This window comes from Amphiura filiformis, chromosome 2 (genome assembly GCF_039555335.1).
Source record: "Amphiura filiformis chromosome 2, Afil_fr2py, whole genome shotgun sequence".
Classification (NCBI taxonomy): domain Eukaryota; kingdom Metazoa; phylum Echinodermata; class Ophiuroidea; order Amphilepidida; family Amphiuridae; genus Amphiura; species Amphiura filiformis.
Genome location: NC_092629.1, coordinates 84,592,044 through 84,608,268, shown reverse-complemented (window position 1 = coordinate 84,608,268; position 16,225 = coordinate 84,592,044). Strand labels below are relative to the sequence as shown.

At 36.8% G+C, this 16,225-nt stretch overlaps 1 protein-coding gene across 1 annotated transcript in view; it reads left to right on the top strand.

Annotated features, from left to right (window-relative positions):
- LOC140144152 (protein virilizer homolog) overlaps positions 1-16,225 on the top strand; it is a 90,535-nt gene that overhangs the window by 31,076 nt on the left and 43,234 nt on the right. The window contains exons 20-22 of the mRNA XM_072165983.1: positions 1,350-1,515; positions 2,450-2,589; positions 3,205-3,404. Of these exons, the coding sequence (XP_072022084.1) occupies positions 1,350-1,515; positions 2,450-2,589; positions 3,205-3,404 (506 nt within the window). The remainder of the gene's footprint in view (positions 1-1,349; positions 1,516-2,449; positions 2,590-3,204; positions 3,405-16,225) is intronic.

Below are 16,225 nucleotides of genomic sequence, written 5' to 3'. Positions count from 1 at the left end.
CATGCAAAGCTCTATCGCGTATACACGAAGGTACTCAACGCTGGTGTGATTGTTAGACACGGCACGATGGAACAACCGGCCCTCAAGAATATGCAAAAATTCACAGCATATAAAACACAGGGAATTTGACTGTTTGACAATTGTCTGTAGTAGTCTTTGATTTGATTTGATTTGTTCAGGTTTTGACAACCCTGGATAACCCAAGAAAGCCTCTATTGAAGCTTATTTCCATTGGGGTCCATTTGAACACCGGGACGGGTTGGGAACAGTCAGGGGTTAACACCCTACTCTTTTCGAAACTGGCTGCGAGATACATGTACAGGTATGGCTCTCTGTACACGGAACCGACGGCTTAACGTCCCCTTTGAAGGACGGAGTACTTTCATGATTCATTTACCCAATTCTAAATGAACCATGGGGAGAGCGGAAGTCTGAATTTAATCTACAGAAGTTGCCAATTAATTTCAGACTTTTTATTTTCCAAGTCAATATCCCAGCAAATCGCCACCGCCGTGAATCGAACCCGGGACCTCATGCACTAAAGGCAAGTACCCTAACCATTGCGCCATGCTCTGTGGGGATATGCCTTATCATCAAGTACTGGGAACATCTTGTTAAGACTATGGTTGTTCCACTACTTCAAAACTACACACTACACAAACCTGGTTCTGTGATAGCATGGGCAAGGCAAGAAATCCACAAGGTGTCCACTATTGTTATTGTTGTTATAGTTGTTCCTCTAGATTCGTATCGCATTGTCATGCATGGCAGCCATTACTTTGTTGTCACTTAAGCATCATTTGGCGATCATAGTTATTCCTTTCCCATATGCGATCTGCTACCCACGTAATGAGTGTAAAGTCGTATGTTGGTAATCCTGGCTGCTGAGTTGATGTTCTTTGTTTGCTGTGCACCTGTATAAGCCAGTAGCATGTCCTTTGTGAATGGCCCATTGTGCCCTCATTCTCAAAGGACATACATACTATTGGGTTGAACAGGTGCGTGTGCAACAAACAATACCAACACAGCAGCCAGGACATCTTGAATGTATCAACTTACGACTTTACACTCATTTCCGGGTAGCAGGTAGCATATGAAAGGGACTCAAGAGGCAACAATTGGTCGATTAATGACTTGATGGTCAAATCCCAAATTTGTGAGGATTTCAAATGATAACTTAAATTGTTTTCTAAAATCCTTAATATTTCTTTCCCATTTCCCCAACGCATTAGGGATTTCCATTGCGGTTTTCTGCAGCACATTGAGCCAAGTTGATAAAACAGTAAAAGATACTTCAAATCTGAATGAAACAAATTATAAGACTGCTATTTGTTTGTTATTCTCCACAGTTCCGAGATGAGCGCTTAGTCACCCAGCTGCTGCCCCTCCATACCTACATATGCTCAGTGCCTACGGATGGAATGGTTTCACCCGAATCAATCAAGATCCAGAGTGACATTGTTGATATTCTAATGGCGTATACCAAACCCATTGAGCAGCAGGCTGACACTGAAGGTATGTGTAGTTACGGCTACCACAGCTATCATCCTGCGACTTGAAACTGGCCATTGTGATTTCACGACTTTCGGGTTACCTATGAGCTTGAGTGGGAAATTGAGTTTGAAATGCTGTCTGATTTCTGACGTCCTATTTTGGGCGAATTTTTGTCAATTTATGTGATATTTTAGTTTACGCGACATTTCAAGTCTTTACACTGACTTTCATAATTATATGAAAAGGGATTTCAAATGTGCTGAAAATTTGTAGCAACCCTATGTTTAGTTTTTGTTACAGGATTAGTCCTGGTAAAAGTGACTTGACATTCTTTCAAATTTTGGTTGGTTGGTTGCTCCTTCCATTCATTTTGAACCGTTTGTTTTTGTTTAGTTCTTTGTGATTGTTTTGATTACCGCATCTAACTGTAAACCATCTGCATCCACATCCCTTTTTATTATTCTGCACAGAGGGTGAAATGATTTGATTGATTTAGGCTCTTGTCACAAACTTCATGAACCCTGATAAGGCCAAAAATAACCCCAAGTTTGTTTCCTCTAGCGCGCATTTCATTTTTGAAGGCTTATTGTGCGCATTTGAAAAAAATTTTCACTTACAAACATTTACACATTCACAACAAACGAGCATAGTGAAAAACTACTGCATAAAAAATAAATATTCTTGAATATGAAGAAATATGATTTTTTTGTGTGTGTCGAAGAGACCACTGTAACTTCCCATGCAGCAAAAAAGGTTTTTTTTTAATTTGAAGACATGGGATGATAAAAAAGAATAAAAATAAAAAAACGCATTTCGCATTTTACTTTTTTGACCTGCTACAGGAAACAAACATGTTTTTTTTTGGCCTAATCAACCAACATTGCATATAAGATCACAGCATGCATATATTCATGATTAACCAATTGGTTGTTTAATTTTATTGCTACTTTTTTAGCTGCCATCACCAACAGTACATGGACTCTGATGATCAAAGAGCTCCTACAATACATCCCGTCATCACCATATACTTATATCGGAGGGCTGACATTACTTTCCGAGTTATTGCCTTTGCCTCTGCCTATGACAACTAGTGAGGTAAGATTTTCTTTATGCCTGTCAATGTTCTTTAATATTGTGAACACAAAAATTGGGGAAATGAATGATGGGATTGATGTGTCCTTCAGAAGAAAAAAGCTGTCGTTCCACTGTACAGAAAGGCATGCGGGTACATAGAGCTTAGTTAGTTTTTAGAAGAGCAGGTTGTTATAACCCCAATCCATCTTAATGCTGATGCTGACATCCACAAATAAAGTAGGCCTACATACGTGATGTATGCTTAGGGTTGGGATTTGAAGAGATTGTACTGATCCTCACTGCCAGCTTTGGTAATCTTTTCTTTCATTCATGGTATCGTTGAGCCCAGTTCTATATAACCTTGCAGCAAAACAGAATAACTTAGGGTTAGGCCACGGCTTCCCAAACTTATTTTCCCGTGACCCAAAATTCATAAGAAAAATATAGCGCAACTCCACAGCAAAACACAAATACAGTAACTTACCAAACTTAACTGGACTACTGCTGAAAATTTCCAAAGGGGCACAATTTCCAAGTTGCCCAGCTGACTGGTTCCCAGGATGACTTCACCGTGAAGCATGCATGAAGCGTGTGATACTTTGCAATTTTAATGTTAAAATGTCTTGCCTTATACAGCCCCTTGATGCCGATGAGATCCAGCAAGCTCTTAATCTTCGTCGTCTATGGAGCCTGCACCTGCACTCTGAGAATGGGCAGATACAGAACATCATCCGAGATCTATCTGGAAGCAGCTGCCTGCCTTTGCAACACTTGTTGAGACGTGTGTGCTGGCAGCTTGCAGATCTGGCTGCACCCACAGCTCTCAGCATTGTCAGGTAAGTCATTCTATGATGTCACACATAGCACACATACACACACACCCTCCTGTTACCTGCAACCAAGGACCTCATTCTGTATATGTGACATGATCAAGGGGAATGAGCCGCATGTCGACCCTGGTCGAAAAGAAGTTTTACATATGTTTCTAAAAAGGACATTTAGAGCTTTCAGAAACTGAAAACCCCATGTTGATATGACTTTTCATTGCAAAGTTACGTCAATTTATCAATTGCTGAAAACAATGTATAACAAAAGAATTTTAATATTTTCTTTGCCAATATCTCAAAATCAATATTAGCGACATCCGACTCATTTCCCTTGATCGTGTCACATATGATTTAATCCTATCTAACCGAGGACGCACACACATGATTTCAATCAACACACAGTGGACCTACCCCACACACACCAGACCACTTACTAGCCAACCGAGGCCCGTCTTGTACCCCCTAAACGTGTATCTGTTTAAATGCATTTTTACATTATTTGCAATGTCCTGATCATATCCAGCAAACCAAGGACATCCACGGTTGGACAGGTGTCCTCATTTGTGATGTGTGTATCCACATGTAGGTCCTCGTTTGCAGGTAATTCAAATGCACATCCACACACAAAGTAGGATGATTTGAGAACTTACCTGTGGATGAACAAGTAGCCATTTCAATGCTGTGAGGAAACTTTACGGGGTCAGTGTGCACAACATACACGCATGCAGACACCTCTTCAGCATACATAGATGCTTCTTCAGCATACAACGGTGACCTCCATAGTGGTAACAGGGTGCTGATGTGCAACCACATCAGCCGGCACGTAGACCAGCAAAATTGATTATCTGAGCCCTGATAGCAGCTTTGGCTGACAAGTAGTTTGTTGAAATCTGCAAATCTTGGCACATGGGGTCATGAACTGTAGAAGGTGCCACTTGCTTTTTCAAAGTAATGGGGATGGGGGATAAGATAAGGAATACTTGGATAGTTATTGTTTAAAACAGCCTCTAGTCTCCTGCCCTTTAGTTGATAGGATTTTTATTTCTCTTTTTCAAAATCACAAGGAATCTGTCAAGGATTTCATATATTTCACTTGCAGATATGGCCATAAAAATAGGATTTTTAATTCTCTTTTTCAAAATCACAAGGAATCTGTCAAGGATTTCATATATTTCACTTGCAGATATGGCCATAAAAATGCCAGAATTAGTTTTTAATATTTTGACATGCATGTTAAGAACCATGACTCTTGCAACTATGTGAACTGAGAATGTATCATTTTATATTCTATTTGAATATCTATAATGAGCCTAATAATAGAGGGATCAAATCAAACGATTAATTAAGTCATGTAAACTAGTTTTGGTTATTTATTAAATCTTCCTTAACCAGGATAGCCTCTGCATTATATAGTACTGATCACCAAAGAGGCACACTATAAAACATACAAGTACTGTAAATTGATTAGACAAACTGAATATATATGTACATACAAATATAAAAACAAACATGTGGAAACTACAGAAATCTAGTTACATGTATGTGACTCCACGCCACAACTGAGCCCGGATGTCGCCCCTAGACCATTTTGAGGTTTTGGCATACTTGCAAAGGATATACCATAAGCTTTAAAGAAACACTTCAACCAGCTTCATAGCATATCTAGAAGTTAAGTTATGGTCGTTCAAAGGTGTCACGGTTTCAAAACGCGAAACCGAGAAAACACAGTTTAAAGTCAGGGGTTTCAAAATTTGCCAATTTTTAAATGATTTACAACTTTTGACCATAGCAACAATTACATTCCATACATGCTATTACCACCAAACTTTGCAAAGACACTTATTATATCCTATCCTAATTATTAAAAGAGAAAGAAATCACACTTCATCTTATTTTTGCATATTTAATGAATTAATCAGTATCGGATATCGTTAAAAATAAACGGATGAAAATTCACACACATGTCCAATAATGTTGATATCAGCTGTGTTAACGAAAGCTTTTAGACAATTTATACAATAAAAGCAAATAAGAAACACTTAAAACAATTTTAAAAATATAAAGATAAACACTAATTAATACTAATTAACATCTTACACCATCACCATAGCAACAGAACAAATAACTAAACTTATGAATTTAGATGCCATTTCGAGTTTGTACCATTTTTGCATTGCGATTTGTAAGTGTTTTATTTTTTCTGTGAATTCTACAATCATCAAATACATGAAAGACAGGATTATAGTATCAATTGGAACACTTAATTATCACCACAAATAACTGTGTCATTAGCATGATAACCCTCGACAGCACTTATTGAACTGCCCGCTCTGAAAAGAGTGCTAGGCTGGGTATAATGCTTTTTGTAATGTTAACAGCAAGTTACCATAATTTAAACATTTTAGTATGTAACTTCTGTGCTAAAATGTAAAGATAAACACTAATTAATACTAATTAACATCTGTACTGCGCAGAATCATCGGGTCAGCTGACGTAATTCGACCAATCAAACAGTCCATTCGCACGATCTTGGCAACAGATGAACCAGATGTTTATACTAAAATAGGGTCATGTAAAACGGCCTCTCATTGGCTAATAACAATGTTTACATGAAAATATCCGCTAGAAAATGAATCTGGAAATCCCAGGCTTTCCGGCAATACGAAACATGGCGGCACTCGAACGAGAGAATTTTTCGTAGCAGTGGACAAATTTCACGATTATTTCGACGCTCTAAAACACTTTTTACTCAATTTTAAGAATATTTTTAGAACGACAAGCTTCAGAAAATGAGGTTTTTTACTTGTTTCTACTCTATATTTTGAAATGAAACTTGGACTAGTGTAAGAAAACATATTAATCATTTCAAATCTTTAAAAATCTCATTTTTCATCGGAATGACCTTTCAACCCAATTTTCACTGTAGCGCAAAATCAAGTTTAGCGACATCCGGGCTCAGTTGTGGCGAAGGGTCACATATAGAAATGGATACTATTTGTTTATTTTACAGAAATTGATACTATTTGTATATTTTTTTAATCTTCCTTAACCCAGGATAGCCTCTTCAGTATATAGTACCCCCAAACAGGGTAAACAAACTTAATATATATGTACATAAAATTATAAAAACAAACATATGGAAACTACAGAAATCTAGTTACATACAGAAACGGATACTATTATTAAAACAGTGCTCTTATCTCTCAATATGGTTACAGGAAGCCTCCAGCAATCACAACATTATGCCTTATGTAAGAAAATAAATTATCAAGAACAAATCATGTGGTTTTCAGGAACTGCCTTTTGAAAATTAGAACAGAGCTGTAGAATGCTCATCTGGTCTCTTTAAGTAGAGCTTTAGAAGAGCTGTTTGCACCTGTGGCCATTAAAGCATAATTTAAAAAGTCATCTAGAGGAGCTATAAATATTTTTGCTCGTGCAAATGCAACTTCGCCAGAGCTGTAGAGGAGTGATTGCTCTCACTCCTCTCAAAAGGCAGTCCCTGGGTTTTATTTAATTCCCGGGCGCCAAAATTGTCTGATGCAATGACATCCCAGTATATAATGAAGGCTGACGACAATTGAGCTCAAATGACCATGACGTTTATGCCCCAGACAGTCAGTGCCCGGGAATTTTGAATATATCGCGTGTTGAGAAACGGCTGTTTTTTATGTTCAATATGAATTCGCTTTAAATAAAACCATGTGATTCATGCTTGATAATTATTTTTCTAACATATAAGGCATGATGTTGTGATTGCTGAAGACTTCCTTTAATAAACTTTCAAAGACATAATTGAGTATGACAATAATAATAATAATAATAATAATGAGACTTAATAAAGCACCCAACACTGATGGCCTCTGGGCGCTAAACAGTTAAAATACCTTAAGCTACAGATAACCTTAACTTAAACATGATAATAACAACCATATTTCTGACACAGGCAATAACATTATAAAAGATCAAAGCACATAAAATATCATATTTACAAACATAGTATAGTAGTACAAAACAAAATAATTATGGAGGCATGAAGATGCGTGATCAACAATATGAATACGCACACATGCATGGTGGGAGTTGATTCACTAACAAATAAAATATCTTAAGGCGACAAAAAAACACCACCCCTGTTTTACGGGCGGACACTTCAAGTAGGGTCGGTCAGTCTGGAATTTTTTCCTGGAGGCTAAAATGACCTTAAAATATCACTACAATCAAAAATCTGGGCAAAATTTGATTCTTTTTTTGCTAACATATTTTGAAAAATGTTCTGAATTTTTTCCAAAAATTTCAGTCAAAATTAATATTTTAGATTTTAGAAAAACTAAGAAAATCACAAAATCTGGTTCGGGCGGCCCATAAAACAGTTTTTTTTGTTGCCTACGCAACAAAAACCCTCAACTCAAGCAAGATAATAATGCAATATAATCATATTACTTACACAAGTAATTTGAGTCAAATATTACTTCAACAACATAATTGGGCTATTCTATTTAAAATCCACACTACCCCTGTGGAAGATTTAGCTAAAGTCTTCCACAGAGGGAGTATGAGTTTTGAATATAATAGGCAATTGGACAACTTCCACTTGCAATACTCACTCCAGGTGTGGAAGATTTAGGTAAAGCCATAATACAGGGGGAGTATGAGTTTCAAAATGATTAACTCTAACCAATTACATTTGAAAAACATACTCCCCCCTGTGGAAGCTATTTTCAAAATCTTCCACAGGGGTAGTGTGGATTTTAACTGGAATAGCCCATTAGGCTATACGCTGGCGAAGTGACATAATAAATCGGATTAACTACCATAGCAATAGGTGAAAACAATTTTGAGTACATCGTGCTGCACTACAAGCAGGATGCACTCATCACAAGTGTATAATGTCTGCAATTATAGATTGAATACAATACAGGTCTTTTCAAAGATACTAATCTTACAGGTGTGATCAGCATGATATGGTTCAATGCAGAGGTACCGCGTGAATGTACCAGTGCAGCGCGGTATATTCAAAAATTGTTTTTGCCTATTGCTATGGTAGTTAATCGAAGACACATCACCAGCACATTAACAAGAAAATGGTAACCCAGGAGAGGAGAGGCTACCAGCACTTCACTCTCAGTATGTGCAACAGCAACATAATCCCTGCCCTGAACAACTTGGGCTGAATTCAAATTCTTGAGGATGATAAAAGGTGAGAATAAACGAAGCACTGATGATGATGTGGCCGGCGCAACAGTGATATAGAAAAAACCCGGAGAGGAGAGGTTACCAGCATATCACTCTCGGCAAGCACAACAGCAACTTGCTCCGTAAAATGACAAATCGGCAGAGCAAGTAAATAAAACACATAAATGAAAATTAGTTGTATAACAGGTACATCATTAAGACAACCGACACTTTGAACTCATAATCTGGCAGAGTGAACAGATATATGTTTTTAAGCTGGTCTTGAAGTGCTCAATAGATTGTTAACCGCGAATTAATGGTGGGAGTTTATTCCAAAGTTATGGCGCGGATGTATAGTGCGCGATAACCATATGTAGAAGTCTTGAGTGCTGTAACTGGCTGTGGTTTCAAAAGCATTTCAGACGATGAACAAAGTGTACGAGTGGTTTTCTGAACTACAATGATCTCCTTGGTGTAATCAGGCGCGAAACACATGGATGGATTTGTAGGTAAGCAGAAGAATTTTGAAGATAATTCTTTTCTTCACTGGCAGCCAGTATATTTGGTGCAACACAGGTTTCATATGACAACAACCTTTTACTCCGCTAACCAAACGTGTAGCCGCGTTTTGTATCCGCTGCAATTTATCCAGTTCAGAATTTGGAAGACCGAACAGCAGCGAATTGTAATTATATAATCGCGAAGTAATGAAGGCATGTACCAGCTTCTCTGTTGAAGGTTGATTAAGGAAACTACGCAGTCTACCAATCTTGTACAGCGCAAACGAAGCACTCTTGCAGATACTGTTGACATGTTTGGACATGGTTACGTTGCTGTCAATAACAACACCAAGGTTGCGAGCTGAAGAAGTAGTTTCAACGTCGAAGTCACCGATATGGAGAGAAGATATCTGTGTAGTTTGTGTAAAGTGAGAATGAAGATGCAAAATCTCTGTTTTGCTGTCATTGCATGTTTTTCACCATCCAGCACTTGATATCCTTTACACAGCTTTCGACAATGGGCACAACAATGATGCAAATTTACACCTACACACATCACACCCCACCCACACACCTCCAAATGCTATGCTATGTACATAACCAAATTGTATTAAGAAAATGGCAGATATTTACAGGAAGATACCAAGAAACAAACCAAAAGAGTGGCATAAAATTATACTTAATTATAGCACTGAGTTGCCATTGCGCACCCCTGGGTGTAAGGTTTCTGGGTACACACTTGTGGGTGTTCAGATTCTTCTATTGTTGGGAGGCATGTTATCTTTATCCTAACCCTAACTTCTGGACTAGCGAACCCTTTTTATATTTTGGACTAGCGAGCCACAGGCTGTATTTTCATTTTCTGACTAGCGAACCTTAGGACTAGTAGGAAATTCCTATTCCAAACGTAATTGATGTTTTTATCCCCGTCATTCATAGGACTTCATTACTCTTTTCGCTTGTACCCCAAAGAGTCTATATTAAGATCAATTAATCACATTGCTACTGTGAAATTGAGTAAAAACATATATAAAAAATAATATGTCCTTACTCCTTATATAGTTATTCTATTTAACATATTTTTACATAAACACATATGTGACACGATCTGGTCTATGGGGGCCAAAGGAGGCATTTGCGAAAATTGAGTTACTGTAATTATTAAATTATACATACAATAGGCTATCATTTACTGAAAACACCAAAGGTCTAGCACACTTGGTTTTAAAGTTATAAAGTTTTTTGATGTCTATTTTCTTGTTTTTTACTCCATATTTTTACCTTTTTCTCAGTTTAAAATTTGCCGCCTTTGGCCCCCATGGACCAGATTGTGTCACATATGGAACATTGTAAATATCATTATCAATGCACCAAGTACCAAAAGCAGGTTTCCGAACAAAGTATAACTGGTCAATTATAAAGAAAATAATAAGAAAATATGTGCTACTTCTGATAATATTTTCACAAAGTACAAGATTTTTTAAAGTAGGGTATCAAGTTAAAGCTATCATTGTAGGGCAGATGTTGGTGGCCTTAACTCATCAAGTTTGAAAATGGCATTAGGCCTTTACATCTCAACTCTTCATCTAATTACACTGAAATATGCAAGTTAACTTAGAATATAAAAATGACATGGGTGTCACAATTATAGACATGGATTGCATATTAAGTCTTGTCAATATCTGTGATAAATAAGCTGAGAGTAGAACAATTACACGGGTGTCACAATTATAGACATGGATTGCATATTAAGTCTTGTCAATATCTGTGATAAATAAGCTGAGAGTAGAACAATTACACGGGTGTCACAATTATAGACATGGATTGCATATTAAGTCTTGTCAATATCTGTGATAAATAAGCTGAGAGTAGAACAATTACACGGGTGTCACAATTATAGACATGGATTGCATATTAAGTCTTGTCAATATCTGTGATAAATAAGCTGTGAGTAGAACAATTACATGGGTGTCACAATTATAGACATGGATTGCATATTAAGTCTTGTCAATATCTGTGATAAATAAGCTGAGAGTAGAACAATTACACGGGTGTCACAATTATAGACATGGATTGCATATTAAGTCTTGTCAATATCTGTGATAAATAAGCTGTGAGTAGAACAATTACACGGGTGTCACAATTATAGACATGGATTGCATATTAAGTCTTGTCAATATCTGTGATAAATAAGCTGTGAGTAGAACAATTACATGGGTGTCACAGTTATAGACATGGCTTGCATATTAAGTCTTGTCAATATCTGTGATAAATAAGCTGAGAGTAGAACAATTACATGGGTGTCACAATTATAGACATGGATTGCATATTAAGTCTTGTCAATATCTGTGATAAATAAGCTGAGAGTAGAACAATTACATGGGTGTCACAATTATAGACATGGATTGCATATTAAGTCTTGTCAATATCTGTGATAAATAAGCTGTGAGTAGAACAATTACACGGGTGTCACAATTATAGACATGGATTGCATATTAAAGGTAGGTACAATGTATTGTTGGTCGAAGCAGCCAAAATAATATTGATTTTCATTATCTAAATTAATATATTATTGAAAAATAACACTGACGTTTTGCAAAAGTTCATTCTACAAATCACAGGGCCTCAGATTCGATGAGATTCACTGAATCGATTCTGGTAATGATTCTCGTAACATTTGTTGCGAGAATCAATTTCTTTCATTGAATAATGCAGTAAGTGAAGCGACTCTGATGGTGTTTTATTCTTGCAAACTGGCACAAAATCTAGGCCCTGAATCATATACTTTGAGAACTTGCTTGATTTATTGTTGTTAATGAAGTATGTACGTTTTACAAAAGTGTTGTTGTTTTAGCCCTCTTTACAACATAACTCAAGAACCACAGGACCTACAAAAGTATATCTGTGATATTTGAATTCTTCTACACACTCGCTATGAAATGATCAAAGCAATTTTTGTCAAAACTCAGTACCATTTGCAAGATGCTGCGAACTACCAAATCGCAACAGTTTAAAATAGTTGCTAACCTTAAATCTTGCCAGTATCTGTGATAAATAAGCTGAGAGCAGTGGCAGCACATGGAATTTTTTCAGAGGGGGTGGAAGGGTTGGGATAATTGATGGGGGGAGGGGGAATCAGCCAATTTTGCACAAAATTGCTGCAAAAAGTGGAAATTTTTTTAGTGGTTTTTACTGAGGGGGCAACTGGGGAGGCAAGAGTTCTAACTGTGGGGGCATTCGCCCCTCCACGCCCTCCTGTGGTGTCACCACTGGCATTGTCTCCATATCAATGTAACAATGTGGGTGTATTCGATCTACATAATGCTTTGACACACGATCTATAGTTGCATACAGAAGTGGATTGAGAACAGAATTGACTGGTAATGCAAATGCTGTTATCCATGGGAACCACTCAGGGGGCAGTTCCTTTACTCCAGTCTGGGCTAAAATACCCAAGATGACAATGGGAAGCCAACACATGAGATCAGTCATCGTGATGGCACCCATCTTTATTGCCATTTTAAAATCAGTTTTACACAGCGCAAATCCAGATTTCCAAATATGCATGAATAGGAGTGTGTAACATACTGCTATCGTCAAACATAGCAGAAAGTTAAGCCCAAGAAAAAGGCAAATTGAGAAATAGTTTCCTATTTGTAAGCCGGTTTCTATAAATGTTTGCAACTGGAGAAGGGTATCTGGTTTATCAAAGTTGTAAGATATTGTAATGTTTTCATACTCCCTTCTGTATTTATTACTTCTTACCAATGGTAACCCAATGCATACATCAGAAAATTGGTATAATTCATCATCATTGAAAATTGCAGGTGCAATGCTTAATGCCAGAGCAAGAATCCATGCAAATGTTGCCAATAATACCTGTGTCCGTTTACCAAATAGCTTACGTGTTATAAAAAATTTTCTTAATGCCCAAAGTCTGTCCACAGCTATAATGGTTAAAAAAAGAAGGGATGCTTCACTTGATAAGACTGATAAAAACCCAGCTACTTTGCAAAGCACACTGTTTCTCCAAATTATAGCATGCAAAGGAAAGTACTTGTTATAGTATTGATCAACTGATGCAATAAATAACAAATAAAGACCCATAAGTGAATCTGCCAGAGCTAAATTTGTGATAAAAACAATTTGCTTTACTTTTTTTTCATCTGCTGATGTAGACTTTATCTTTTGACAACCCCAAATAAAAACTAGTGTATTTGCAAACAAAGCAGAAAAGCCAAAAATCCATGTACAGCACTTAACTCCTGTAGAGGGAAGAAGCTGCTTACATGTCAAGTAAGGAGATTTTTGATTTCTTGGTACACATTGAGACTGATTTGATGGTTCAAGAAAGCAACATGTGGCAGGATTGTCCACACTAAGGTAGCTGTTGTTGTGCAGAGTCATTCCTGTGAAAGAGGTTTTAGTAACCTTTGTTAAATTATTTTTTTCAAGGCCTAGATATTTCAATTTGGTTAGACCAAAAACGGATTTACCATGGATCTGATTCAATTTGTTATTGCTAAGTTCAAGAACTATCAAACCTGTCAAATTGGCAAACTGATATGGATACAGGTGGTTGATTTTGTTTGCATTAAGTGCTAATAACTGTAATGACATTCTATTAGATAATTGCTGCTCTTTGAATACACCTGATGGTAATGATTCAATGTTATTGTAACTCAGATCTAATAGCTGTAACTTTGTCAACCCATAAAAAAGGTCAGTTTGAATCATCTTAAGTTTGTTGTCACTTAGACCAAGCTGTTGCAATAATTGCATATCTTTGAACACACCTGATGGTAATGATTCAATGCTATTGTCGGTCAGATCCAATCTCTGTAACTTTGTCAATCCATAGAAAAGGTCACTTTGAATCATCTTCAGCCTGTTGTTATTCAGCCAAAGCTCTTGCAATAATTGCAGATCTCTAAATACACCAATATGTAATGAGTCAATGCTATTGTTATGCAGATTTAATATCTGTAACTTTGTCAATCCATAGAAAAGGTCAGTTTGGATCACACTGAGTCTGTTGTTATTCAGCCAAAGCTCTTGCAGTAATTGCAGATCTCTGAATACACCGGATGGCAATGATTCAATGCTATTGTACTGCAGAACTAATATTTGTAACTTTGTCAACCCATAGAAAAGGTCAGTTTGAATCATCTTCAGTTTGTTGTTATTCAGACCAAGCTGTTGCAATAATTGCAGATCTCTGAATACACCTGATGGCAATGATTCAATGTTATTGTATGGCAGATCTAATCTTTGTAACTTTGTCAATCCATAGAAAAGGTCAGTTTGGATCACATTGAGTCTGTTGTTATTCAGCCAAAGCTCTTGCAGTAATTGCAGATCTCTGAATACACCGGATGGCAATGATTCAATGCTATTGTACTGCAGAACTAATATTTGTAACTTTGTCAACCCATAGAAAAGGTCAGTTTGAATCATCTTCAGTTTGTTGTTATTCAGACCAAGCTGTTGCAATAATTGCAGATCTCTGAATACACCGGATGGTAATGATTCAATGTTATTGTACGGCAGATCTAATCTTTGTAACTTTGTCAATCCATAGAAAAGGTCAGTTTGGATCACACTGAGTCTGTTGTTATTTAGCCAAAGCTCTTGCAGTAATTGCAGATCTCTAAATACACCAGTTGGTAATGATTCAATGGTATTGTACTGCAGTACTAATATCTGTAACTTAGTCAACCCATAGAAAAGATCAGTTTGAATCATCTTCAGCCTGTTGTTATACAGCCAAAGCTCTTGCAATAATTGCAGACCTCTGAATACACCAGTTGGTAATGATTCAATGCTATTGTACTGCAGAGTTAATATTTGTAACTTTGTCAACCCATAGAAAAGGTCAGTTTGAATCATCTTCAGCCTGTTGTTATTCAGCCAAAGCTCTTCCAGTAATTGCAGACCTCTAAATACACCAGAATGCAATGATTCAATGCTATTGTTATGCAGAGCTAATATCTGTAACTTTGTCAATCCATAGAAAAGGTCAGTTTGGATCACATTGAGTCTGTTGTTATTCAACCAAAGCTCTTGCAATAATTGCAGATCTCTGAATACACCTGATGGTAATGATTCAATGCTATTGTACTGCAGAGCTAATATCTGTAACTTTGTCAAACCATAGAAAATGTCAATTTGAATGATATTCAGTCTGTTGTTATTGAGACCAAGCTGTTGCAATAATTGCAGATCTCTGAATACACCTGATGGCAATGATTCAATGCTATTGTAACTCAGAACTAATATGTGAAACTTTGTCAATCCATAGAAAAGGTCAGTTTGGATCACATTGAGTCTGTTGTTATTCAACCAAAGCTCTTGCAGTAATTGCAGATCTCTGAATACACCTGATGGTAATGATTCAATGCTATTGTACTGCAGAGCTAATATCTGTAACTTTGTCAAACCATAGAAAATGTCAATTTGAATGATATTCAGTCTGTTGTTATTGAGACCAAGCTGTTGCAATAATTGCAGATCTCTGAATACACCAGATGGCAATGATTCAATGCTATTGTAACTCAGAACTAATATGTGAAACTTTGTCAATCCATAGAAAAGGTCAGTTTGGATCACATTGAGTCTGTTGTTATTCAACCAAAGCTCTTGCAGTAATTGCAGATCTCTGAATACACCTGATGGCAATGATTCAATGCTATTGTACTGCAGTACTAATATCTGTAACTTTGTCAACCCATAGAAAAGGTCAATTTCAATCATCTTCAGTTTGTTGTTTTTTAGATCAAGCCATTGCAATAATTGCAGATCTCTAAATACACCTGATGGTAATGATTCAATGCTATTTTGATTCAGATATAACATCTGTAATTTTGTTAACCCATAGAAAAGGTCAGTTTGGATCATCTTCAGTTTGTTGTTTTGCAGCCAAAGCTTTTGCAATAAATGGAGATCACTGAATACACCTGATGGTAATGATTCAATGCTATTATGACTCAGATCTAATATCTGTAACTTTGTCAACCCATAGAAAAGGTTAGTTTGGATCATCTTCAGTCTGTTTTTATTCAGCCAAAGCTCTTGCAATAAATGGTGATCTTTGAATACACCGGATGGTAATGATTCAATGCTGTTGTTAATCAGAGCTAATACCTGTAACTTTGT